This window comes from Polyodon spathula, chromosome 2, assembly GCF_017654505.1.
Source record: "Polyodon spathula isolate WHYD16114869_AA chromosome 2, ASM1765450v1, whole genome shotgun sequence".
NCBI classification, from domain to species: Eukaryota; Metazoa; Chordata; class Actinopteri; order Acipenseriformes; family Polyodontidae; genus Polyodon; species Polyodon spathula.
This window is the reverse complement of record NC_054535.1, coordinates 106,584,049-106,610,967: the sequence shown is the minus strand read 5'-3', so window position 1 is coordinate 106,610,967 and position 26,919 is coordinate 106,584,049. Positions and strand designations below refer to the sequence as shown.

At 42.9% G+C, this 26,919-nt stretch overlaps 1 protein-coding gene across 3 annotated transcripts; it reads right to left on the bottom strand.

The window, feature by feature from the left end:
- Positions 1 to 486: 486 nt before the first annotated feature.
- Positions 487 to 7,091, bottom strand: LOC121306779 (myogenesis-regulating glycosidase-like). Of its 3 annotated transcripts, none has more exons than XM_041238709.1 (3): positions 6,998 to 7,091; positions 5,263 to 5,738; positions 487 to 4,640 (listed from the first exon to the last, which is right to left on the bottom strand). In XM_041238709.1, exons 2-3 carry the CDS (start codon positions 5,511 to 5,513, stop codon positions 2,852 to 2,854), a joined length of 2,040 nt encoding a protein of 679 aa, XP_041094643.1. In that variant the 5' UTR covers positions 5,514 to 5,738; positions 6,998 to 7,091; the 3' UTR covers positions 487 to 2,851. The 3 variants fall into 3 exon arrangements, with proteins under 3 accessions (XP_041094643.1, XP_041094649.1, XP_041094655.1); XM_041238715.1 differs by having other exon boundaries at positions 6,962 to 7,008; XM_041238721.1 differs by lacking the exon at positions 6,998 to 7,091 and adding an exon at positions 6,859 to 6,944.
- Positions 7,092 to 26,919: the final 19,828 nt, after the last annotated feature.

Sequence of the window (26,919 nt, the reverse complement as noted above, 5' to 3'; positions counted from 1 at the left end):
ACGTAACTTCTGTAGTGAGCATTTCTGCTAAATTAATTATTTTAAGGCGGATTCAATGAAAACAAAACAAAGCGCTGACTTAGCACTCCTGTAACCTTAGTACTAAATACTATAGAACGAGCACACTGCTGCACAAAACAACCAGTGCAGCTCTGATGTGCTGCACTGGTTGTTTTGTGCAGCTCTGATGTGCTGCACTGGTTGTATTGTGCAGCTCTGATGTGCTGCACTGGTTGTATTGTGCAGCTCTGATGTGCTGCACTGGTTGTTTTGTGCAGCTCTGATGTGCCGCACTGGTTGTTTTGTGCAGCTCTGATGTGCCGCACTGGTTGTATTGTGCAGCTCTGATGTGCCGCACTGGTTGTATTGTGCAGCTCTGATGTGCCGCACTGGTTGTATTGTGCAGCTCTGATGTGCCGCACTGGTTGTTTTGTGCAGCTCTGATGTGCTGCACTGGTTGTATTGTGCAGCTCTGATGTGCTGGTTGTATTGTGCAGCTCTGATGTGCTGCACTGGTTGTTTTGTGCAGCTCTGATGTGCTGCACTGGTTGTTTTGTGCAGCTCTGATGTTAACATAACACTGTGCAACTTAAATTCTCTGTGCATAAATAATTGACATGGGGCAGTTGTTCACAGCCCCTAATATAATGTTACCATTAATGTGACTAGTAAAACAGACAATGAAGTGTGATGCACTAACGTTCCGGATTCTGTCCCGTCAGTGAGTTGAGATGAGGTTAAAAGCTCTATAAGCACACATGCAGTTGAGCCCGCCTCTTTTGTACAGTGGTTAAGATGCTCGCCTGCAGCGTGAGTAGTTGCTGGCTCGCACCCAGCCTCCTCCCTGATACAGTAGCTCACAAAATAATACATTTCCACGTCATGCACATCCATTCACTATACAGGTCTCAAAAACGTACTCTGTGTTGAGCAGATTAAACATTCAAACCTTTTGTTTAAACAGTTGTTTACCGTTTAGACTATCGGGATGGAAACAGAACTCCAACTGCATAGCAGTTTCACCCGTTCTAGGTGTTAAGACAAGCTTGATCAGCCCCAGCGTACAGGTAACAAACTCACACGTCTTACTGAATTGAAACCAGTACTGCCATCCTCGACGAAAAAAAGTGCTTGATTTACTATTTATAGTTCTCTCTATTTTATTTTGTGTTTACTTCTCATTTTACATTGACCTCTGCACGCTGTATCCAATTGTATTGTTCTACAGTGCATCAAGATGAAACATTTGAATCAATGCAATATCCCCATTAGACAGCACATATTTGGGTAAATGTTTAGTGAAGTACCATATGCCTTTTAAGACTGGAATTTCCATTTATCATTTAAACCTTTACAGCCTTAGTTATTCTGGTATCCAGGGCAATGGCAATATTTGGTATTCTGTTACTCCCTTATTGAATCCTGCTGTAAAGTGCATTTGACAACTTATTTCCACAAAATGATATACTCACAATCCATAAATCATTACTCAAAAGAAAAAAAGGCATTTCCCTCCACCCCAACCCGCCCCCATTATCCATCCTTACCTCCTCCCCATAAAGGATTACAAGTCTTGGTTAGTGAGGAGGCACAAGGAAGAAATTATAAGTTAAAACAACCAGGGTCATAAAACACAGCAAAGGAATCCTGAGAAACAATGGCACTGCACAAACCTTCCACAAAACTTAGCATTCAGCAACATGATGGTGATTTTAAGGCTCCCGGTTATGCTTACAGGTGACGGCACTATGTGATTGTGTAGTGTAATGTATGGTATGGTCATAAAGGCAGCTTATAATGGTTTATTTTATTCACTGTATAAAAAGGACAATATAGGTGCAATTTGGGCAAAAGCGTTAGTACCTGAAATATGCAACCACGCTTTCGATTTTTTTAAATCCATTTTTACATATGTGTTTTGTAATTATTATTTTATTTTTTAACTAAGCTTTCCCTCTCTCAGAGTTTTACATATTTAGTGAAGATTTAAATTGCAATCTTACTTGAGTAATTAGTTAAAGTAACAAACTCGGGAGAGAGACAAAGTCCAGCTGGAGCTTTTCCACAACAGGGATCTGCTGCGTGAGGCACCTAGTGCAGTGCAATACCTTTTATTTCCAGAGGATACAGGGAAAACCAAATTCCCCATCCAAACACAACACCCATCTCCTACTGCAAGGCAGGTCAAGGACCATAGGTAATTTGATCTAGTGCTTTAAGCTTAAATAAAGTCTCCTACCTGAACACAGTCACACAACCTGTTATGCCAATGCAGATATTATACCCCCAGGTAGAAGTACAAGAAATAATATCCCCGTTATTACACTGGTCTGAAATAATCTGTAACAGTAACACTACTTAGATGAGTTCTGTGAATAAAATAATCAGCTGTCAGCAATCCCGCTCTTGCAGAATCTGCTATGAACTGATCACTTATTACAGTGGGTGGTGTTTTAAGTAATTGCTGACAGGAAGAGATTGAATAATAATAGATAGATATATAATAAAATACTATTTCAGTAAGCATGATTGAGGTATAACCAGTGCAAGTTATGAGAAGTTCAGCATCATAATGCATTCAGTTGTTCTCATTGACTGCTGTATGAAAAGTGTTTAAGAAAAAGTAAAGCAAAACAAACACACACATGCTATGGGTTACAGACTGGACTTCAGGGCTAAAGATATTTCACTAACAAAAATAAGGAACTTCAACTAGATTGTTAATGAAGACACATGGGTGAACAGAGTAGGCCTGTCGGTAAACAGAAACACTGACCTTTGCTCTGTGTGTGTGTGTGCGTTTATCTTTTCAGTACTTTTTGACTCAAATAAAAACAGACGGCAAAAGCCCCTACGACACCCAGGTGAAATAAGCAATCTCATCCAGATCGATGGGGTAATCAGTGACCAGCTGGGGCGTCTTATCAAAATGCTCCCCTTTGTAACTCCGCCACCTGCCTTTGGGGAGGTATATGTCCCTCTCTTGCTTGCCAGGCTCCAGCACGGGAGCCACCATGAGGGTGTCCCCAATGAGGAACTGCGAGTCAACTGTGTGGGCATTCTCATCGTTGGGGGCGATCCACCAGAGGGGCCGGATGATGGGGTCCCCGGTATCCAACACCTCCCCCGCCAGCTCCAGAACCAGGGGGGCCACCAGGGTCTCGTGCAAAGCTGTGAACTTCTGTGCGATCTCAATGACCTCCTTGTCGTAGTGCCAGGGTGGGACGGAGAACTGCATGGAGGGCATGAATGCAGACAGCTCCAGCCAGCGGATGTAGAGCTCCCGGTTCGGCAGCTCGCCAGAGCCGTCGGTGCGGTTGGGGTAGACGTTGCCCCCGATCATGTCCGGCAGGATAAACTGGTACCCCAGGATGCTTATGGTGAGCACTGTAGGGATGAGGGACTTGAGGCCCAGCTCGAATCCCCAGACGGAGTCCCGGTCAATGATGCGGAACAAGCAGGAGATGTTCTGTGACTGGTAACCTACTCGCAGCTCAGCTCGTTCGTAAAAAGGCATGGCCATCTCTGTGTAGCGCCGCGTGAAGTAGCTGGGGTCAGGCAGCGGGGTGAAAGTGCTGAACTGCTCAGGGAGGTAACTGGTTTCGCCTGCATCGAACTTGAAGGAAGATACCCCGTACTTGGACTTGAGGTCCTTCAAATTGGACAGGTACCAGCTACGTGCAGCCGGGTTGGTGAAATCCAGGATGGCCCCAATGCCGTTCCACCAGCGCACCATGGCAGGCAGCTGGCCCGTGGGCTCCCTGACGAAAAGGCCCCTCTCAATCCCCACGCCGAAGTTGGACGAGTTGTAATTGATGAACGGATGCGTCCACAGGGAGACATGGAAGCCATCATCCCTGAGATTCTGGAACATCTCTGTGGCATTGGGGAACTTGACAGGGTCGAACTCGAAGTCACCATAGTAGGTGGTGTACCGGTCGTCAAGCTCCAGGTGGCTGCAGTTGAAGTTGTTCTTCTTGATGTTCTCCGCGTATCTCAGGAGCTTCTCCCTGTCGATCCCAGACTTGTAGATGGCCCAGGTGGACCAGATAGGGTATTTGAAAGTGTTTTCCGCGGGCACCTTGGTGGGCTTGTTGAAGTACCTCCTAACCATGTACTTGTGGATGGAGGTCACATCAGACCCGACGCAGACACGGTAACTCAGCTCTGGGAATGGCTCCTGCCCAGAGGCAGGCCTGTAGGGGGTGTTCTGGTATCTGGCTTGGAAGTAGAGGGTCTCCTCTGTAGCGTTCCAGCCCAGGTGGAAGGGCACAGAGTCATTGATCTTGATTGCGGTCGCGCTGGAGGAGAGCCAGTACCTCTCCAGGATCCCCCCAAAAGCATCACGGCTAGAGTAGATGTCGCTCGTCAGAAACGGTTTAGGGGGCTGCAACCCAGAGATCAAGATGGGCCAGTGTTGGGTGCTGGTTTCAGCACCCCCATACCAGTGCGCCCCCTTATAGGACATGGCGTGCTCCACCTCACGCTCTGAAAACTCCTCCCAGCGCACGCGGTAGCACATCACAGTCTCTTTGGGCTTCACCGTCTGGATGAAAAAGTTCAGCTTCCCAGCATCAGATTGGGTGCAGCTCAGGATCTTACCTTCCTTCGAACACGAGTCCAGGTCCAGGGCCCCTGACCTAAAAAAGTACAAAGTTTGAAATTTAGCAAAACACAACTTGAGATGAGGTTAATAAGTGCATGACAGTTCCCCTACTGTGATATTTTTACAATTTTACAATGTATTTCCCATGGTTATACTATGCATTTAGCACAGTTCACCCTGGCTTTCATTGTTTACTAAAATGTTTTACCATACATTGCTATTCTTTACAGTTCTTACCTATGCTTTTTACACTTGGCTGTGATTTTACTGTGGTAGTTTTATAAGGTTATATATGGAATAATCAAGTAGCTGTCGACATGCTGGCCACCTCTAAACATTTCCTCACTAACAAGGCACTGCTTCTTGACCATTTCATCTATGCAACGCTTTGTGCATGAAGGTACAGTGGCAGCAGGAGTCCTATTTCCATCATTGTAAGGAATAAGAAGAAAAAAAGTGTGTGGGGTGGGGCCAGGAAGGTCCCCAGACAAGTATTACAAAAAAACACTGAAAAATGAATAAAGTATGGCAAACATTCAACAAGACAATGCAATGCTCCCTGCAAAGCTCAGCTATGACGAGAACCCTGCACACTATGCCAGCCCGCAGGCCATGTGTTTTTATTTAAATAAAATGTACAAACTAATAATACTAACCTGAAGTCCATGCGGAAGACAATCTTCCCGCCCGGGCGGTTCCAGATGACGAAGCCATCGCGGTTGAGATCCAGCAGCTCGGTCTTGAGCAGGTCCGCCTTGCGCAGCGAGGCAGTGTAGTAGCTCCAGGCCACGACCGCAGCGAGCACCAGCAGCACTCCCAGGACGCTCGCCCCCACCAGAGGCCGCATTTCCTTGGTCTGCTTCAGCTTGGGGTTGACAGGGCTGGCGGCGACATTCCCCTGCACCATCTGATATATGACGTGCAATACCCTTGGCCTGCCACCTCTCTGCAGGGTATGGTATAGTGCCTGGATACGGGCGAGTTTGGGAGACAGACAGCTGTAATAAAAGCTCAGCAGTGAAGGGTGTGTGTAAGTGGGGTGGGAGAGGAGGTCTTTTAACTTTTCCTTGTACTAGGCAAGGAGGAAGAGGAGAGATGCTGCTTGCCTGTCTCATTTATTCACTGGATTAACCTGAAAGGAAGAAGAAAAATAATGCCAGATTTATTTTTATTTTACATGTAATTTAATCTAAACTCACTGTGTACAAGTGAGCTGATATTTTTACTGTTGCAAATTTTTTTTTTTTTTTTAGCAGGTGTCAAAAGTGTACCAAACTGTACATAAAGCGACACGCTGCTGTTCTTCGACGAACCCTGTTGTATGTAAACCTGCAACTCTCACAGCGTACTGTGCTCTGTTTGTAAAATTATATTAGCATCACACGATTGTCAATATCACAATGACATTAGTGCACAGCGACCGCGCTGTGGGGGGATTAAAAATACACTGGGAGGCGCAGCTGTCAGCCAAGTGCGTTATAACACATCTCTGATGAACAGCTGTCTTTAAAAGCAACTCCAGCCTCCGCTCGACTCACTCAAACTACCTCGCAATAACGAAAAAATTAAAAAAAACACAAAAAACCCGTAACTTATTCAAAACACTCCGTGCACACGTTCAGACCTATTAAATTGATCTAAACAATTTATCTTTTACGACGACGGCATTAATATGTGCCTTTATTTATTTTAAATAAATCACAGTACTGGCCGTTTGTAATGAACGTAACTAACATCACCACTCCTAAGTGCTGTGGAAATAAAAACGCTACTGGTACAGTGGTAGAGGTGCATTTAATAACAAGTCCGAAATGACTTGGCAGAAATGCACTCATTGTATCTACGTATCGAAGGGTTTCTTTTAAAATGTCAACGTTTGGGAACTTTCTCTCGTCTGACCCCCTTGTTAGTTCGTGTACAGTCCATCAAACAGGATACTGAAATACCTAAAAAAAAACCTGACTGACAGAGTTGCTGAATCTCAATTTTCTTTACTTATCGTAGACTACTAAACTATTTGAGTCTATTATTTCAACGACTTTTTATTATTATTATTATTACTAAAACGTCGTGTCTCATTTTCTTAAACGAAATACAACATAAAGCACTATTAAATATGACACCCTGGGATCCTTCAAGAAGCTGCTTGATGAGATTTTGGGATCAATAAGCTACTAACAACAAACGAGCAAGATGGGCCGAATGGCCTCCTCTCGTTTGTAAACTTTCTTATGCATACTAACTAAACTCACCTCTGTACCACGCAACACCTGCACATAAACAACACACTGTCACGATGAGCAACGTTAAACATCTTTAAACACTGCATGTATGTATTTATAAAAGCAACAATACCTTTCTGTCAGAAACTAAGACAGTGAACACTCTTACCCACAAACGAATCCCGCCTCCTGGTCGGAAAAATCATGGCAAACATGTTACGTCGCATATAGGACGTTAAGGATTAGGCTAGAAAACAACCAATCAGATACAAATAAGAAAGCTGACTGGAAAGAGTTCTGGGAATTGTAGTATTTTCAGCTGTTCCGCTCTGTTTGTAAGAGCAAGCTACACTGTCATGTGGGTGCAGAGGTTTTAGTCACAGATACGCTTGGTTTCTTAATAGGTATCCGGCAGGTTAGCTGCATAAAAACATGCCGCACACTGCAGTTTAGACTTTCAATTTCCTGTTTTCAAGTTTGCTTTAACCGAAAATAAGCTAGTTGCGTTTCCGATTGTTCTGTGTGTAAACATGTTTAGGCAGAAGGTGATTTGAATAAAACTTAAAAATATCTTTCCATTTGTGAGATGATTCCCTTTCGCGGCTTTGAGCTTGTGAACAGGTATGGAGGAAGACACTGGCGTTCATTCAGGGAGCACCAATCCGAGTTCAGTTCAATTTCTATGTGAACATCAGTACATCAGTATTCACAATACGAGTATTCAGATAAGCCTCTGAATTCAGTGAGATTGTACGATGATATTTACTGACTCATATTCACACAAACACATATCCTGCATGCATACACGATTTGCTGATTTAGGAGTATCACTACCGCTATAGAAAAGACAAATTATAGACAGTTGTTGAATAATGCTTGCTCTTACATGCAGAGTAATTGATATTTACACTGAAGCTGAGATATTAACTGAATATGTTTGATTGCTGAATCTTAATGTGCTGCTCTATGCTATTTTGATATTGGTCTGCTTTTCTACTTTAGTACTGTACATCTTTTCTAACTTATTGATAACATTCATAAAATATAACGTGGTTTACTGCGCAGCTGTTTATCCCTACAATCTTGAACTTGAAATAGACATGTATAATTAAGTGCTGCTTAAATTCCAAGGCAGTGATTATGGGAACAGGTTATAATTTAGTGAAATGGAGGACAGAGCAGCCTGAGCATGATATAAAGAGTATAAATTAAGCCATTATTCTATATAACTAAAGTGGCCCCTGCCTTCACTGTATACAAGAGCGCTCATTCAGACTGTTGTACAGCAGTGTTCCTGTTTGTGCTGTTGTTCGCGACTGAGCTGTAATGAACTTTGAACTGGAGGGTGTCACGATTGATGTATTTTTAGAAATGGTCTGCTTAGTTTGGAATTTTTGCGTGGTCATGTGTTAACATGTACAAGGAAAGGTGTCTGATTTGTGTTCAATATAATCAAACGCATTTGAGTCTATTTAGTTGATATAAATGGTGTTGGATTAAATATTAATAATAACTGCCATCGTTTAAATCATTCAAATAGATTCCTTGCTGGTGTTTTACTAGTGCCATGAACATGGGTTTGATTTGAGTATGATTTGAATCATATAATAAAGAAACATATCAGAAGTAAAATATACCCAGTGTCCACTTAAATGTTTTTCCCATGATTATACTGTGCATTTACTATAGTTTACCATGTTTTAATAAGCTTACTATACTACCCTGGGCTTTACAAAGATGCTTTCTCGTGCTTTCACTTTGCTTTATCACACTTTGCTATGCTTTTAGGGAGTCATTTATAAATTGAATGAATACAAACATGGTCATTTTTTTGCCACAACTACATTTCCAGCAGAGTTAGTTCAAATATTCATCCCAGAACATATTAATCAACTACTAGGAACCTGACCAGCATAGATGTGCCGAATGGCCTCCTCTTGTTTGTAAATCTTCTTATGTTCTTATGAAAGGCAAGGAGAGCCCTCCGGAATCAGAAGTAGAGTTTTGTACACAGGGGTGTAGACAAAACTAAGTAGCAGCTCAGCACATTGTGGTGAGACGTTAATAAGTTCCCAGCAGTTTGTGAATGATTCCTCCTCACTTGCTTTTAGCAGCGACCAGGAGGAATGCTACCAGGCCTGCTTTCAAAGAAAATGTTGTCATGAAGTATAGCTATAGTACTGTGGTGCCCACAAGCCAGGCACCAAGCGACAATACTACCAGAGTCTGAGGACATTCAACAATAATGTTTTTCGACCGGTGAAGTGTCTATAGTGATTTTGTATTAGACACTAACCCTGCACAGGTGTGAATAGCGCTTGTGACTCTTTACCACCTAGTGGTTGAGCTCACACAACAGAAATGAAACAAAACTCATTGAAGAAATGGAAAGCCCTTTAGTTGAGATGATTGTAATGGAATTTATTAAGTTGTTTTCAGTGTATTAGCACCATTTAGTGTTTAACTATACCCCAGTCAGTCTTTCCTAAATAACTTTCACAAGCATGCATTCCATTTTTCAATGGCTGTTTCTCTTCATGGAAGGATGAAAAAGGAAAGTGTGAAGCATCCTCTGGTGAATGACTTGGTGCTATGATTAATAAAGAGGACAGTTGCATATGTGTCGCTTCCACTTTGGGAGTTCAACTGAACCAGCTGTATCAGGCCGTGCTGTGAATAGGAGCCTTGGTGATGTTTATTTATTGAAACCTGACTATGTCTTTTTAATGCAGGATAGCAGGATTTTGAATCCCAATGAAAGTGAATGGCAAAGAGATTCACCTTGTCATGTAATGCATACAATGTGACCTACAATGGTTTCCTCAATACCACGTGCTGTCCAGCAGAAATGATAAGAAGTGCAGGGTAAATACAGACACTGATCCCAGCTCACATTTACATCACTTTGTGTTTAGTTTTGAATAAAAGCTCCACATGACAGGCACTCCAGAGGAAGAGAACGGAAGAGACAGGACATGCCAGCCTTCAAGTTATTCTCTCGGAAACAAACTCAGGGTGGATTATGCAGTGACCTGGCTGGGATTTTTTAACAACCTGGAAGCAGCTATATTCACACCTGCAGGAAAAGACAAGAACAGACCTGTACGTTCATGCCAGCTTCATTTCCTTACACACTATTGCTTACTTGTTTAATACTCCATTAAGTGTTTGTGTGATTGTCTGCTTCTGTTTATCTTTAGATCACGACTAGACATCCTCGGTTATTTTAACATCACCTTCCCATAATACAAATATCTGCAGACGCACTTCCTAGATACAAACAGATGTCTTATTCTGCACTCTGCAATTTGAACAGTGCCCTTTATAGGACTTGAAACAACGCTCAGGCAGCTGCACCTTCATCCTAGCACCCTGAATGAGTGTGTCAGCCCCATTAGGAGCTGCTGTCAGATTGTCAATAATGGAAATTAACTAATTAAGCATCCTCAATTGATGTATGAGTCTGCTCTGGCAAGCATCAGGAACAGGGAGGCACTGTGGAATAGTGTTAGAGCTGAAGGACTGGGAGGCAGTGTGGAATAGTGTTAGAGCTGAAGGACTGGGAGGCAGTGTGGAATAGTGTTAGAGCTGAAGGACTGGGAGGCAGTGTGGAATAGTGTTAGAGCTGAGGGACTGGGAGGCAGTGTGGAATAGTGTTTAGAGCTGAGTGGAGCTGGGGGGCAGTGTGGAATAGTGTTAGAGCTGAGGACTGGGAGGCAGTGTGGAATAGTGTTAGAGCTGAGGGTCTGGGAGGCAGTGTGGAATAGTGTTAGAGCTGAGGGTCTGGGAGGCAGTGTGGAATAGTGTTAGAGCTGAGGGACTGGGAGGCAGTGTGGAATAGTGTTAGAGCTGAGGGACTGGGAGGCAGTGTGGAATAGTGTTAGAGCTGAGGGACTGGGAGGCAGTGTGGAATAGTGTTAGAGCTGAGGGACTGGGAGGCAGTGTGGAATAATGTTAGAGCTGAGGGACTGGGAGGCAGTGTGGAGGGGCTGGGAGGCAGTGTGGTTAGAGCTGAGGGACTGGGAGGCAGTGTGGTCTAGTGTGGGACAGTGTGGTGTAGTGTTAGAGTTGAGGGACTGGGAGGCAGTGTGGAATAATGTTAGAGCTGAGAGTCTGGGAGGCAGTGTGGAATAGTGTTAGAGCTGAGATACTGGGAGACCATATGATCTAGTTTTTAATACAGAGAGACTGAGAGGCAGTGTGGTCTAGAGATGAGAGCTGAGAGACTGCTTCCAATTCATTTGAAACTATTGTTTTTTAATAGTATTGCTCTGCTAAAATGTGTTCGGTGCTTTGAGACGACCTGGTCTTGAAAGGTGCTGTATAGTGCAACGCTGCTGTTGTCGTAGCTCTGCTCAAGATGACTTCTTCACTTGATCTAGCTTGCTATATTAGAAATTATATTTCAGACTTTTAAACAAATAATCAATATTTGCACAGTGTTGCTTGTTTCATTTCTGCTTTCCATTTAAATAGTGTCCTTGACTTTTCTGTCCAGCCCTGGTATTTACAAGGTAATTACTGTGTTATCACACATGGCATTACAGTGTTATTACTGTGTAGTTGTAGATAATGTATGCAGTTACAGAACTCTATAATGTTTGTCTAATTATTAAAATGATAAGAGGTACCGGTCCTTCGTTCACTTTGACTGGGATTCCAAGTCCTGCTCTCCCTTGATTTTTGCAGGACAAAGAACAGTTTCAATAAACTAACATCACAGAGCATCAATCAAAAAAGAGGCTCAGAGTGACAACGCCACAGCTGTCTTTTATTTTAAAAGCCTGTGGTCTCGGATTGCATCTACCTTTGTTTTTAATGTGATGTGCTTGTCCTGCTGATATTTGAATAGCCGGATCTATACCTCACAATGATTAAATATCAACAGTCTGAAATATGTACAAATATAAAACTGTACAGCGCTCAACTAACTGCATTCTGTGTTTGTGTGTTCCTAAGGAACAGTGAAGTTTAAGAACTGTTCATTCTATATATGGTGACCCAGTTATGTCCAATGTCACTGTCATCTACACCTAAGCAAGTGTTGAAACACTGGCCTCTATTCACAAAACATTAAGGACTGTTTTAAGTTTGTTTTCTAAAATACTGATGTTTGATAATTAAATCAAGCTTACAATTCGTGTAGTTTTCAACTTTTTTAAAGAAGGGTTCTGATTAGTTTAAAGCACTTTTTAACCTAAGGAAATGTTTAGAAACAGTCCTTAAAAAAGAGTCCTTAAAAACACCCTTTAAACCAGTCCTTCACGTTCATGAATAGAGAACTCGATCCATTTGCTGAATTGATTCTTATAATATGTAGCAGTTTACAGTTGGTGGTGTTTTTAAAACTTAAAGAATTTCCACTGATGAAGGTCTGTCTAGTTTACTGAGAAGTTTCTCTGGTGCTGTTCAGATTTTATGATTAAATGTTTCAAGTTATGACTCTTTTTCATCGTTATTATGTGGAATGATATTGGCAATTGACAATAACTGCAGCAACAATACAAACTGACAATACAAACAATGAAGCAAATAAAGACACTATAGATTCACCTTGCATATTAAGATATCAATAAACATTGCTAGAATATAACCGTTGTAAGAAAAACAAAGCATCTTTCAATACTTTGCCAAGCGACCTTTAAAAACCGGAAGTTCCATCAGCGAACCCTGCAAATAAAGATGAGACCAAATAAAAACAATGCTGCAGTCTAGCAGGAGCCTCTGGGACTGGACTGCACTGATATCATCCACAGCTAGTCCTTCATTGGTTGCATCACGCAACTTCGAAGGGAAGGGAGGAGCCATCAGGTTGAGTGGCAGCCACTGTGAGCTCATCATTCTGATTCCAGTGCACAGTATGTGGATGGGGCCACTGTTTATAGGAAGATGTTATGGGGTGTTTTTTTCGTGGCCGCCATGCTCTGTATCGTGCTATCAATGTTACTGTGATGGGTGTCACCCATTGTATTTGGGATGCCTTGGTTTCTGAGGACCACCAACATGTTTAATTCTATTGTAGCTTACAAACTTCCACACAGATGAGCTACCCATTCAACACACAGTGTGTGCACTTTAAAACACAGTGATTATTTAGCTCTGACCTTCCCTGCTGCTGCAGCCAAGAGCTTACCTTTTCAGTGAAATTATACATGAAGCGCGCCAAGGCCTCGGCAACAATGACAGTGTTTCGTCTGAGCTTCCTGAAGTCCATCTGAGATCTGGGCAATGGCAACACACACATGGGCAACAACAGGGGCGTTTACAAGCTCCTTCTCACCAGCTCCTCCTCCTAAAGCACCACGAGGCGAGCCGTGCGGGTCCACAGACAGTACAACGTGTATGTGTGATGTTGGGGGAAGAGGGGACAGGACGGGACAGGACGGGACAGTAAAACCCCATTGTAAACTTTAATAAGGGTTACAGCAGCACAGGAGACCAGATGCTTGAGGAGCCTGCAGACCCTGACTCAGGCAGACATGAAATCCCCTAATCTGCTTAAGTATCTTGAGCACAGCGATGGGGGCTCTGCAGGCGACAGGGTCAGTTACACTAAACACTCACGAGTCCAGAACAGCACTGCAGTGTGAGAGACAATTAAGCAGGGGCATTATGATGGAATAATTCATACTGAAAGGATCTGAACCTAGATGGAGGCTTAGGTTTTAAGTGTTTGAATCAGGGGTGTGCTGATATTTGTAACTGTCTTTATGAAGTATTTATTGGCAGGTATTAAATTAATTCATTCATTAACATGTTGATTTCAAAACAAAATATGTCCTTCCCTCACCTTTACAACTGAGTACCAATCAATGTCAATTAAGTCTGGCATTGAATGTTTTAAAAGCAGATTGGAAGCGGGTTTTTCTCTCATCTGGAGCGCTGACATTTTTACTGCTGCACTGAGACTGTAAACTGACAATGAAAAATTAATGGATGTATTTAATATCTGCCAATAAACACTTCTTAAAGGCAACAGCAAGCATGAGTAGGAGTATCAGCACACCCCTAGTTTGAAAGGAGCAGGATGCAGCTGTGTGCTTCACAGCTTGAAGGCTTTAAGTACATGTCCCAAAAGATAACTACTGATTGTTAATGGCAGAAGAGCTATGTCAGTATCACTAGAGACAAGACACATAACCTGGATATAATTCAAGTGTAAAGAAACTGGTAATTAGTATGTAATGATGGCATAAATCTACCGTTTCAATGACATTTTATTGCTTTTTGTTGGATGCTACAAATTGTTAGGAATTAATGAACAGAGACATTGTTTAGGCTTTAACTGACAGCTCCTTTCTGTCTGTTTGTGAGTGTAGGTTGTTTGTTATATTTTGCAGTCTGCTCAGTGTAACGGACAGAGCTGTGTGATACACTGCGTTCCGGATTCTGTCCCCTCTCTGTGAGATGAGACGAGGTTACAAGCTCTAAAAGCACACATGTGAGCGAGCTCGTCTCTTTTGCATAGTGGTTAGGATGCTTGCTTGCGATGGGCAGGGTCGCTGGTTCACAAACAGCCTCCACCCTGCTACACCATCACCAGAGCACTAATACTTAGACCTACTTTATATACTTTTACATTCTTAACAATATGCCTCTTTGGAGCCACTGTGGAGGGATAAAAGCTGGACATGTTCGATATAGATCTTCTAAAGTATTTTAAACAGTGACTCAATCATCTTTTATCACAGTTACAACAAACTAAACTAAATCAGAAGATTTCAGCAAGGCCTTTTCTCTTAGTATTTATTTTATTTTTAAAAAGTCCTGGAAATGTATTAGTGCTTATTAAAATAAAGGTGCAAGTAAGTGATTTCACTGGAAACATCGGAGTAATATTGGGGCTTGGATGGAAGTTGCACTAATACAGATTTATTATTTACATACATGTATCTAACAAAGGCATGGTCATAGCTTTCTTTGTATAAATAAAATACAATTCTGAGCCAATTTTAGGAAAAAAGTACATAAAAAACTAAACAAAACAAAGCTTTTGTAAATAAACATGGGAATACTTGCATAAAAAACTGTAAAAATAGATATGAGGTGCCCAGCCTTGACTCTTTCCACATACGTCCAGTAAAGTCTGTACAGCTAGATGACTTTGGTTTTGTTTGATGTTTTCTAGAAGTGTGACTTACAGGTGCAATTCCGAAGGAGTTGTAATGAGCCACAATGATGATGGCAGGCAGGTCTTCTCCCCGCCCAGGCAGCATTCCCTGTATAGCATTGAGGAGAGGAGGAGAGGCAGGGTAACACAAGAGAGATCACAGTGCATTCCCTGTATAGCAGTGAGGAGAGGAGGAGAGGCAGGGTAACACAAGAGAGATCACAGTGCATTCACTGTATAGCAGTGAGGAGAGGAGGAGAGGCAGGGTAACACAAGAGAGATCACAGTGCATTCACTGTATAGCAGTGAGGAGAGGAGGAGAGGCAGGGTAACACAAGAGAGATCACAGGAGAGTGGAGTGCTCTGTGTACTGTGCTCCCTCTTTATTGCATTCCTTGTATAGCAGTGAGGAGAGGAGGAGAGGCAGGGTAACACAAGAGAGATCACAGTGCATTCCCCGTATAGCAGTGAGGAGAGGATGAGAGGCAGGGTAACACAAGAGAGAGCACAGGAGAGTGGAGTGCTCTGTGTACTGTGCTCCCTCTTTATTGCATTCCCTGTATAGCAGTGAGGAAAGGCAGGGTAACACAAGAGAGAGCACAGGAGAGTGGAGTGCTCTATGTACTGTGCTCCCTCTGTATTTCACTATCTCACAAAAAAATTTTGAAAATAGTTCATGTGATGGACTCTTTTGCAGTAAAATATAGAACTTGTACAACATACTGTTAACATTGCCTAACAGAGAACTAACCAAATTCATGAGTTATTGAATCTTGAATCAATGAAGAAACAGAGTACATAACAGGCAATGCAAACTCCCCTGTGTGTGTCCAATGGGCCTGAAACCCTGTAGGGAGCAGAAGGCGGGAAGGTAGCTTAGTCTCTACAACCCCATTTTAAAACACTGCTGACAGAGTCAAAAAATATCCAGGCAAATACACAAACACACAGACACACACACACACACACACACACAGACACACACACAGACATACAGACATGCAGTTTGAGTGAACTCACCTCCAGAGTGACGATGGCTGGGTCACTGATGGGTTTGATCTGGACGTCATTGCCAGCCACCATTTGGAACCTATTGGCCGTTACCATGGCTATCACTGTGTGGAGAAACGAAGAGCACATGAGGGGAGGTGCTTGAACAGGGAAGCCTAAGAGCTGAACAAACTGACACAACAAAGGGAGAGACTGTAGGGGTTTTTTTCTGGGGTGATTCTGTAAAGTAATTTGGGAGATAACACCCCCTACAGAAAGTGTAGCAGTCCACCTTTTGTGGAATCTGACTAGAGTTCTCAGCAGGTAAAATCCAATTCTAGTTGGGCTAGTGACAGAAACATTGTAAATCCAGGTATTCCTGAAGGGCTCCTGACTCCCTGGTTCTTACCCTACAGCACGGCGGATGAGCGCAGAGCGAGGGATGCAGACTTCGTCTGCTCGTAGATGGACAGTAGCTCTGAATCCTCGTGAGCCACGTACACAGGGATCAGCATCTCAGAGAGCAGGACCTCTGACTCACTCGCCATGAAGGGCTGCCAGGGGACAAGGGGCTCATTAACTATTCTGTTCTTTCTTAAATTCAGTATCCGGATCTACCCCCGGATTTCGGATTTGAATCATCTCACCACTAGAACCCACCTAAAGTTCAACAGACCTCTTCCCATTGTTGAGCCAATGTCCTCTTTTCTCCCATCATACAAATGTTACTAAGCTTCTGGACCCAGGAGGCAAGTCTGGTATGGGGTTGCTGAGGTGAACTATCAATGGCCAAATTTCCTCCCCAGCCCGCTGAAGTGCAACAGTTCAACGTAGAGATTCTTGTGGTCACCCAGGCAAGATCGGCAACTCGGTGCAAACAGGATTCAAACCAACGGGCCCCTGAATACATGACTCACCCTGCACTGCACATGGAAGTGCATTTAATAGGTAAGACACCCCAAAGGCTAAGTGCTCATTTTCACTCCTGTATCTGATTTTGCAAAGATCATCTATGTCTCAAAGGCCACCGGTTTGTGGTTACATTAGTGTTTTCATTTCTATCTGAAGTCCCTGCATAGAGAAAAATGTAATGATAGCGTTCCATGCTTGTTTTGCAAATCCTTCATTATGACTGGCTCATGCTCCTTTAGGTAAGATACAACATGTTCGTGTGCAAAGACAGGTGATAGACAGGCGGTGTACCTGTGCGACGTGTTGAGGGACAGATGAGATGTTGGCAGGGACCAGTATAAGCACAGCTGCTGCAGTCTGCCGCGCAGCATCATGAAAGCGCTCCAGAGTGAAGTCCGGGAGCCGCATGATCACACAGCGCCACGTCAAAACTTCCTCCTCCACCGTCCGCGCCTCCCCCTGCACGAAGACACCTCTGCAGCCTGGAGAACAGAGAGCACAGCTTCACACACCCTGCAGCCCGGAAGACACAGAGCACAGCTTCACACACCCTGCAGCCTGGAGAACACAGAGCACAGCTTCACACACCCTGCAGCCCGGAAGACACAGAGCACAGCTTCACACACCCTGCAGCCCGGAAGACACAGAGCACAGCTTCACACACCCTGCAGCCTGGAGAACACAGAGCACAGCTTCACACACCCTGCAGCCTGGAGAACACAGAGCACAGCTTCACACACCCTGCAGCCTGGAGAACACAGAGCACAGCTTCACACACCCTGCAGCCTGGAGAACACAGAGCACAGCTTCACACACCCTGCAGCCTGGAGAACACAGAGCACAGCTTCACACACCCTGCAGCTAGGAGAACACAGAGCACAGCTTCACACACCCTGCAGCCTGGAGAACACAGAGCACAGCTTCACACACCCTGCAGCCTGGAGAACACAGAGCACAGCTTCACACACCCTGCAGCCTGGAGAACACAGAGCACAGCTTCACACACCCTGCAGCCTGGAGAACACAGAGCACAGCTTCACACACCCTGCAGCCTGGAGAACACAGAGCACAGCTTCACACACCCTGCAGCCTGGAGAACACAGAACACCGCTTCACACATAGCTCTAACCACTATACCACACTATCTCCCAGTCCCTCAGCTCTAACCACTACACTGTCTCCCAGTTGTTTCTACCTGCAGGTAATTATTTAAAAACTACCAGGCTGGCATCAGTTGGGATAAAGATACTCTGACAAATTTGGCAAAAATCCCTGGCCAAATCACTGACAGCTAAGTACCACAGGCCTTATATACTACACAGTCAATATATAAGGTTCAGTTCCATTGTCCATTGCATATCATTCTCACATGCCGCTCCTGTTTACTCTAACCAAAGCGGCAAGACTATGCACTGTGTATTCCAGATCCTTTTACCATATTTGCCCCTCTGCAGGTTGTACTGCTGCATCCTGTACACAATGAACTCGTGGCCCTGGACGGGCTCTGGGGAGATCAGCACCAGCAGCACGGGCACACAGAGCAGCAGAGCCAGAGCTGCCCCAGGGCCTTTAAACATCGTCTCCACCTCCGTCTCCAGCATGGCTCCGGCTCCCTGCAATCCGCTACCCCAGCGCTCCACGTGGGACCTCAGACACAAGGCTTCAGAACCTGTGGTGAGACCACAGTCTGCTCCACCAGTCACCCCTCAGATCACAGAACTACAAGATTCCATGAGCAGTGCAGTGGAGGTTCATATAACTGAGCTTCACAGCTGAATGGGGGGAAGGGGGTGCAAGAGTGGAGAAAGACACCCTGTCAAATCATTTGCAGTTAGTTGCCCTCATGTTCACACCATGAGCTGAACTCAGCCTTTTACTTCCAGTCCTGAAGGCTAATCAAAACAATGCATTTCACATAAGAAATTCTTATTCTTATTCTTATTATTATTATTATTATGAATTACACATCAGCAGATTCAATTATGGATGTTACAATTATGAATGTAATTACAGATAAACACTTTTAATGATTATATTTCAGTATCAAGATTCAGATTCGGTAGCACCCTTTTCCAGCAAGGGCTCCTAGATCAGGAGATAGCAGGTCAGTGTCTGCTAAAGACAAGCTTACTGGAGTCTTATTTAGATGAAAGCTGTTTAATTTACTGGAGGGGTCCAGAGTAGAGGTCCAGAGTAGAGGAGAGTTTGAGAGGATGGTGTGAGGATCCTTTACTGAATAGTTACTGTACTTTGTATACAGTTCAAACTAGAAAACAAAAACTCACTGTGATTATCATGATCATTTTTAGCCGATAAATAGCAATTACAATTGTCATGAATTTTCATTATCTGTCAATAGAAAAGTGACAGTGCAGACGTGTAGGGAAAGGCACTTTAATAAACTACCATTTCCATCAGACAATCATCTCTATGTTTTCCACAACTCACTTCTGGCACAAACTGACAATCACTATTATTATTATTATTATTATTATTATTATTATTATTATTATTATTATTATAAAAAGAAAAAAGGCAGTTTAACCACATGTGCACCTGTCCTGTTTACCTGCATATTTGTAATCCTTATAAATCAGACTTTTGACATATTGCCAGTGGCTCCAGCTCATAGATAGTGGTCTCTGCAGTGACGCAGCTAACAGTATCATACAAAAGCATATTACTCCTCACACAGCCCCATCTTTAGAAGATTCATTAGCACAGTGAAGCGCAGTCTGGGAGCTGAGCTCTGTGCATCCCTACACCAGGAGATCATTCCAATCGCCTCAGGGCACTGGCTTGCACAGTGCAGACTGATCCCTGCATCAGGGGAAGAGCCGTCCTCATTAAAGCAGCCCATGGGAATCTTCATTTTGACAGCTTCACACATAACTGTAGACACTTAGTTCATCAAAAAGCTTAAATTGATCATTAATATTGGGTTCATATTTCTTTGCAACTCTGGAACTAGCCATGCTTTGCATTCTGACACTGAAGATTCCCAGAGCAGTGTCTCTTGTGTATTTATAGTACTGCTATTATTATTCATGGGTCTGGGCTTTTTCTGTTGTTAACTGCAAACACTACTTAACTATGTCAGCAGTTGCCCAGAAATTTTGTAAGCAGTTACAATTGTATCTATTTCGTCCAGTTGTACACATATACATACAAGTTCTCAGCCAATAAGAGAGCAGGATTTCTCCCCATTGTGGTTGAATTTAAATCTTTCCCTTTAGGACAAGAAAATGTATGAATGAAGGGAGGCCACTCGGCCCATCTCAGCTCACCTGGTTCCAAGCAGGACTGTGAAGTAGGGTCTTAAAGGATCCAATTGATTCTGCTTCAGCAACACGACTAGGTATCCCATTTCATACTCCCACCACTCTCTGCATGAAGAAGTGTCTCCTTCCCGTCTGTCAACTCCAACTTCAAATCGTGTCCCACAAAAATATTGTACAAGCCAGTGTACATAATGGATGAGAACACAAGTGTTGTAATAAAGTTATTGAGAGTAGCAAGAGTGTGTCCAGTATCTACTCATACAGTCTTGGATGTTCTTTCTTACTCATAATATTGTCAGCCTGGTCCTCGTTATAAGAAGTAAATCAAGCTAAACGATGTGCGTGCCTGCACTGTTTGTCTGTACATGTGCAGGTATGTTTGAATCCTTTTAAATCATTTTTATGTTTTAATACATCTCCAGCATATTGCCAGATGCACCAGATCACCACTTATCCACTTGCTGTATCTTGCACATTGAAGTCCACATTTAGAAGGAATAGAAGTCTCTAATGAGGACAAATCAAGGCATTTTACACCACAGAGGTTAATGTTTAATTCAAGAGAGAGACTTTAATGAAGGACTCTGCAATAGCTTATCTAACGGCCTAAACTGAGCGATGCAATGATACCTAACCTGCCTGTGACCAGGGTCTTTGCCACTGGGGGCTCCAGATGGTCTTCGTAACCTCTGCGACCTGATCGGGTTAAAGTGCAGTACATCCCTGAGCTTAGTTATCAACAGTCTCAGAGGTCCACAGCTCTTGCTAGACTGGCAGAATAAATAATGACCTGGTTTAAGAGGGTATCAGTTATCTGTTATTTTATAATTGGTCGCTCTCCAGCTTCGTCCTAGGCGTGGGCTGTGGGATCATTTGCAGGTTCAAGATAATGTGAACCTTACTGCCACGTGGCTTTATTACAGTGCATAATACACCTGACTGGAGCTTGTGGGGATTTTCAATAGGTTAGGCTTCAGGATCGAGAACACTTACCTGGATATTCACAAGTGTAACAGATCCCTTAGTAAAGTATTCTTGCAGTTTTCCCATGCTTGTACTATACATGTACTATAGTTTGTCCTGGTTTATCAATATGATTTACCATACCTCACTTTTCTTTACAATGCTTATGCTTAGTGTTCTGCATTTGCGGTTTATTTAGAATTGTACCGGAAAATAACAGGATTGTTTTTTAACTTGACGTCTGTTTTTACTGATTTATACCCAATTTTTGTCTATTATTCAATATTATTCTGGTACTATTTTCTGGGAAATACACAATAATTTGATTAAGATGCTGTTTTATTTTGACATTGTAATAAGCAGTCCTACACTGTAGCCTAGGATACAGCACACGTTTAGATGTCAGAGGATCAAATAACGTTCAAACGCGGTTCTCTGTCACCTCACCTGATTATGTTGGCCAATCAGAGTCTGATTATTGTGGTAATTGCTGGGTGTAGTAACTATTAGCTTGGATCAAAAACTAAACTGAAATACTTCCACTAAAATATAATATTTTTTTTGTGAATGAGGAATGCGGAGAAAATGTAAATCAGAATATTCAAAAGAAAATGAATGTTTTGAAGATACAAAAAGCAACAATAGCAGAAGTGGATCAGATGAGGCAGAGGACGCACAGCGCTGTCATACTGTACATGCCAGGGACATTGTCAATCACAGACCAGAGCTGCTGCGCATCCTATTCCACATGTAAAGTGTGTATACTGAGATTATTCCCACCAATTTTTACAGATGTTTCAATAATTATTATTTTTTTTAAGATAAAAACCGAAAACGTGGAACATTACTTATGCTTTATTACACTTTGCTTTTAATATGTGACATTTTTCTAAGGGGCCATTTTTTCTTTGCCAGATCATAAACTTAATTCTGTAATACCATTTTCGCAGATGCACAGGGATGCAACATAACAAATATATATATACTTATAATTATAATTCACAACGCTGAATCTGAAAAATGATTCCATGTACAAATAAACATGCAATGAGACGAAAGTTCACATGTCCACTTGTCGTGTCTTTATTGATATGTCACACTACACAGAACAATAACAATGTTAAATACTGGCTTGGAAATGTTCACGTAATAAAAACAACCTAAAATACGATGTGTTTCTATGTTACAAAATGCATACTTTCAATAAATTAAAAACATGACACCGGCAATAAACATAAGTTCTATGAAACCTATCACTTAAGGCATACTCTAATTGGAGATGTATTCAGAGCCGTGAGTGGGTGCTACATTCAGTTTACAGTAAAACATCTTTTTTTCTTTCTTAAGGTTCCTTCAGAATCCAGTTCAGGTAACAGACATTGTGGCTACTTGAGGTCAAGGGGAGGTCAGAGCAGGAGGTACTGCTTACGTTACAGAGACTTAGGCTTCTATGTGACTTAAGAACACAATACAAATCTGTTTGGTAACTTTTGGGAGTTCTGGGGAAATCTACACCCATGCGCAAGTACAAATAATGTTCCTGTACCTGTCACTGTGTGACACCCAATGGTGTAGACATAAACCAGCGTGGAAGACACAGGGGGCCAGATTCTCAAAGCTGAACCCCCTTGCTGTGTCCTGCACTGAACTCCCCCCACCCCACTCAAAAAGTGGCCACTCTTTAGCAACAGTTAGTGCAGGCTATTTTTAATGCTTTGATGAATAAATAAACACATACACAAACAGACAGAAAAAAATTCAATTAGGTTTAGTCCTTTTCACACTGGCATTCCTACCCAGGTCAGAATCACGCGCAGTGTGAAACCCAGATTGAGCGAGACAAAATGCATGACAGCTGTTCCTGAGCCGGCAAAAGAACAAAGAGCCACATCTGTGAGAAGGTTTCACTTCCGCGAAGAACGTTTTTGTTAATTATTTTTAGCCAGATTTTTGTTGCTTGAGACACACCATGAGCCAGATTGCAGCAGGGATGAAGAAACATTTGCTCTAACCAACATTTGGGCCGACGGTTCAATCCAGAGACGCTTGGATGGAAGTGTCCGTAACAAGCTGCTTCCGGGGCGTTGACACACCCACTGTGTGCTTGCGTCTGTCACCCAGGTCAACCCGGCTTTATCAAAAGCAGTGCGAAATCACGCAGCCGACCCGCATGACACCGGGTCCTGACCCGGGTAGGTGCCGACACGGCCAGTGTGAAAGGGGCTTTAGTCACCGCTGAAAGGAAAGGGGTCGCTCTGGTCATCAGCAACACTGAACCCCACATTTTAATAGCAAACACCACTTTGTTTCTTGTAGAAAGTGTCTATCTATCTGAGATCCTTAATAATGTGTGAACTGCTGATACTGTGGCGATAAAAATGTCAGCGCCACAGATGACAGAAAAATTTGTTTGAAATTGGCTTTTAAAACAATCAATGCAGATGAGGGTTTAGGTGGGCCAGGGTGTCCTCTGTTCACCACGCACCAGCAAACCCTGCAGTCTGGCTGGGTGCCTGTGGGCTTGCCTGTAAGCTGCCCGGAGCTGCGTTGTCCTCTGACACTGTAGCTCCGAGGTGGCTGCATGGTGAGTTTGCAGTGTGAAAAGAAGAGGTCGGCTGATGGAACACGCTTCAGTGGACAGCGTTCGCCGCTCCCGAGTCAGCGCAGGGGTGGTAGCGGTGAGCCGAGCTTAAAAATAACAACTGGATATTCTAAAAAATAAAAAAAATTATAATTGGTGACTAATTAAAAAATAAATAAAATACAATAATGGGTGCTGGACTCCTGTGCAGTTTGCTTTTTATTTGTATAAGTGGGTTTACTTAGCCCTCTATTCTTCCAGTCGCTTTATTTGATTATAAAAAAGTCTTTGTGATAACAAAACCATTTGTGAGCAATTCCAGAAGAACAAAGCCACAGATGAGGTCAGGACACAGCCAATGAAAAGCCGAGGTGCTTATTGAGTTGCTCGGGTTGAAATGGGGTTTGAATCGGAGCTCTTGCTTCCTATAGCATATCAGATACCGACACAAGCTGACTCTAGTCTTGCTGAACCCCAGAGCGACACCCAAACCGGACAGCCCTCTGAATCACACTGAAAGAAAGGGTTTTCTGGCTTTCAAAATGTTGCACTGTGTATGCTGCACAGCACGGGCCATTGCTGTGCTCAGCACAGACACAGACTCAGGGCCCAGCTGTGCTAATCAGTGTTACTGTAGTTGGGTTATTTTCATCACAGTGTTTGCTGTCTAGCCAGCGCTCCCGAGTGGCTGGCTTGGCACAAACGATACAGACATTTCACTGTTTAGGAGTCTCAGCGCCTTCTAGTTCATGGCAGCAAAAAAGAAGCGGAATCATAAACCTCGTATTAACATTCTTACAAATCCATTCAAGTCACACTGGATGGAAGTGCATCAAAACAAGCACTATTTTTGCTGCAGTTACCGCAGAAACAACACACACTCCAGCCATTTTGAGAGATTGCATAACTTAGACAAAGATGTCACAGTATATTTAGATGTTGTTATTCCTCTTCCTTAATACTGCTACTACTGATACTGATCATACTTATAATAGCATTAAGAAAACATTGAGAAAATCAGGAAGGCTCACCCAATTACTGGTATGAAGTTTCAAAAGACAGAAACATGAAAGCCAAAAACATACAATCATTTTAAAAATGAAAAAGCATCAAAGCTCCATTAACAGGTACATTACTTCAGACACAAGGAAAACGCTTGATCACGGAGTGAATGAACCCCAGGGATCTATGTACTAGTTAGTTACAACACAGAAAGTGACAGTAAGCGCAGAATGAATGACTTCTGAAGGACTCCGCTCGCATCCCCAGACAGCAGCGGCTGCATGGTTTCACTCTGACCTACAATATATAATCTATGTCTATGTACACATTGTGAGTTGGATTGTTGGTCGACCACTGCACAGAATGACGCCACATGCACAATGACCCTTGAAAAACCCTTTGTCCGGGAGGTTTGGATTATCTTTCAGTTTGCTCACGTTCTAGTTTCTACCCTAACCTAGCAGGTGCTGTATTCTCTTTATGGTCAGTCCCCACCCCACGTTATCCCTTCTCAAGTCGGAAAGGGTTTTATCAATGCTGCCGTGTAGCGCCCAGTAGCTTGCTGGGTATTGAAGAGATTGCATGCTCCCCCACACTGCTGCCTACAGCATTCTGCTCTGTTATCAACAGTGTGTGAGAGTGTCATTTAACTGGTTTAAGATCAAACTTTTCACAACCAATTAAGACAACCCTCTACCATCCCCACCCAAAGCAAAGTCAGAGCTGTAGGCGCGTATCCAGATATGCATGTGTTCGGGATTTTAGCGCCCCCTATATTCCCCCCTTTCTTTATACATATATAAAAAAACACGATTAAAACAGAAAAAAACTAAAAAGGAAAAAAAAACTAATATTGCATAATAAAAACACTCAAACCGAACGCAAAAAAAGGTTTTTATTAAACTCTTTTTTCATTTCCAAACAGAAAGTACTTTTCTACTTCTTGTATAAATCTGTATTTTAAAGTATAAAAATATATTGCAGTAGACATACAGTCACAGGTTCATGACGTTAACTATCGAAGCCTAGCAGTTATTTAAGAGAACCCCCTCCCCTTTTTTTTTTAAAGTGGATACAGCACCTTTAACATTGTTTCTGTTTCCCACAGGTTCACTGCCGGGAGCAGCAGTCCTATCAGACTAAACTCCTATTGCTCTTCAAAACTAATGCTTGGTTATGCTGTTGTTTGCCATTGGCAGGCTATGTACAATGCACTGCAGTGTGTCGGGTCTCCAGCACAGTGCATTTCTCTTTCGGTCTCCTAAGCAGGAGGTTATATCCAATTTGCAATACAGTATATTATTTTTAATTATCAATAACCCTGATGCAGCAGTTTATGTAAAAAGACGAAGATTACCTGTAATATGGTTTCTTCGTAGAATGATGAACTCCCAGTCTCCATGTTGCTTGGGTCAGTCACAATCTCTTTCCCAGAGATCCTTGCCATAAACTTTTTTTTGGCACCATAGTAGTATCCCTCCTCTATAAAACCTCCCACATCCTTTAGTGTTGTTCTCCAAATAAAAAAAAATAAAAAAAAAACATAAGTAAAGACAAAAAATGGGGTAAGCAGGGTGAGATATAGGTGTGTGGAGTTCATCATCCTACAAAGAAACCATATTCCAGGTAATCTTTCTCTTCTTACCTCGTATGATGAACTCCACACAGTGTGGACTCTACCAAAGGCAGTAGATAAAGGGTGGTAGGTCAAATATTAGTGGAATAAGCCACAGCCAACACAGAGTGAGTAAAGGTGGGCTGTTTTCCATGTCAGGAAATTCTCATTGCATGCCGTCATGGCTCGAACGGTGGTCCCATGAGTTTAGCAGTACTAGACTGAGGCTCCACTGAGGAATGATCTGTTTCCTTGGGGGCCTTAGGTGGTTCACCCCTTTATGAAATCTGGATACCGCAGGGTGGGAATCTACCAGGTGACCTTTCCACCCAGGTAAAATACTGGAGATTGCCACGATATACACCTTGACGGAGGATACTGAAAGACCCACGTGGAACAGGTGACTAAAGTAGGATGACAATGTAGATAGAGATATAGCTGTGTGGTGCAGATGCTTTGAACTTCACCAGAGAGTAAACTCTCTCAATTTTCCTGTACAGGCTTGAAAAGTGGAGGTTTTCTTTGAAGCAAGTGAGATATTGACTACTTGTTCAGATAGCCCCTGATTTGTTAGTTTTTGCCGTTCAGTCTCCAGGCAGCTAGCCATAACCATGACGGATTGCTGTGTAGATTCCTC

Bases quoted from the DNA above. Each gene is read 5' to 3' on its own strand.
- LOC121306779 (XM_041238709.1), bottom strand. From the start codon at position 5,513: ATGGTGCAGGGGAATGTCGCCGCCAGCCCTGTCAACCCCAAGCTGAAG. The intron at 4,641-5,262 runs GTTAGTATTATT...GTACTTTTTTAG, and splicing joins GTCTTCCGCATGGACTTCAG to GTCAGGGGCCCTGGACCTGG.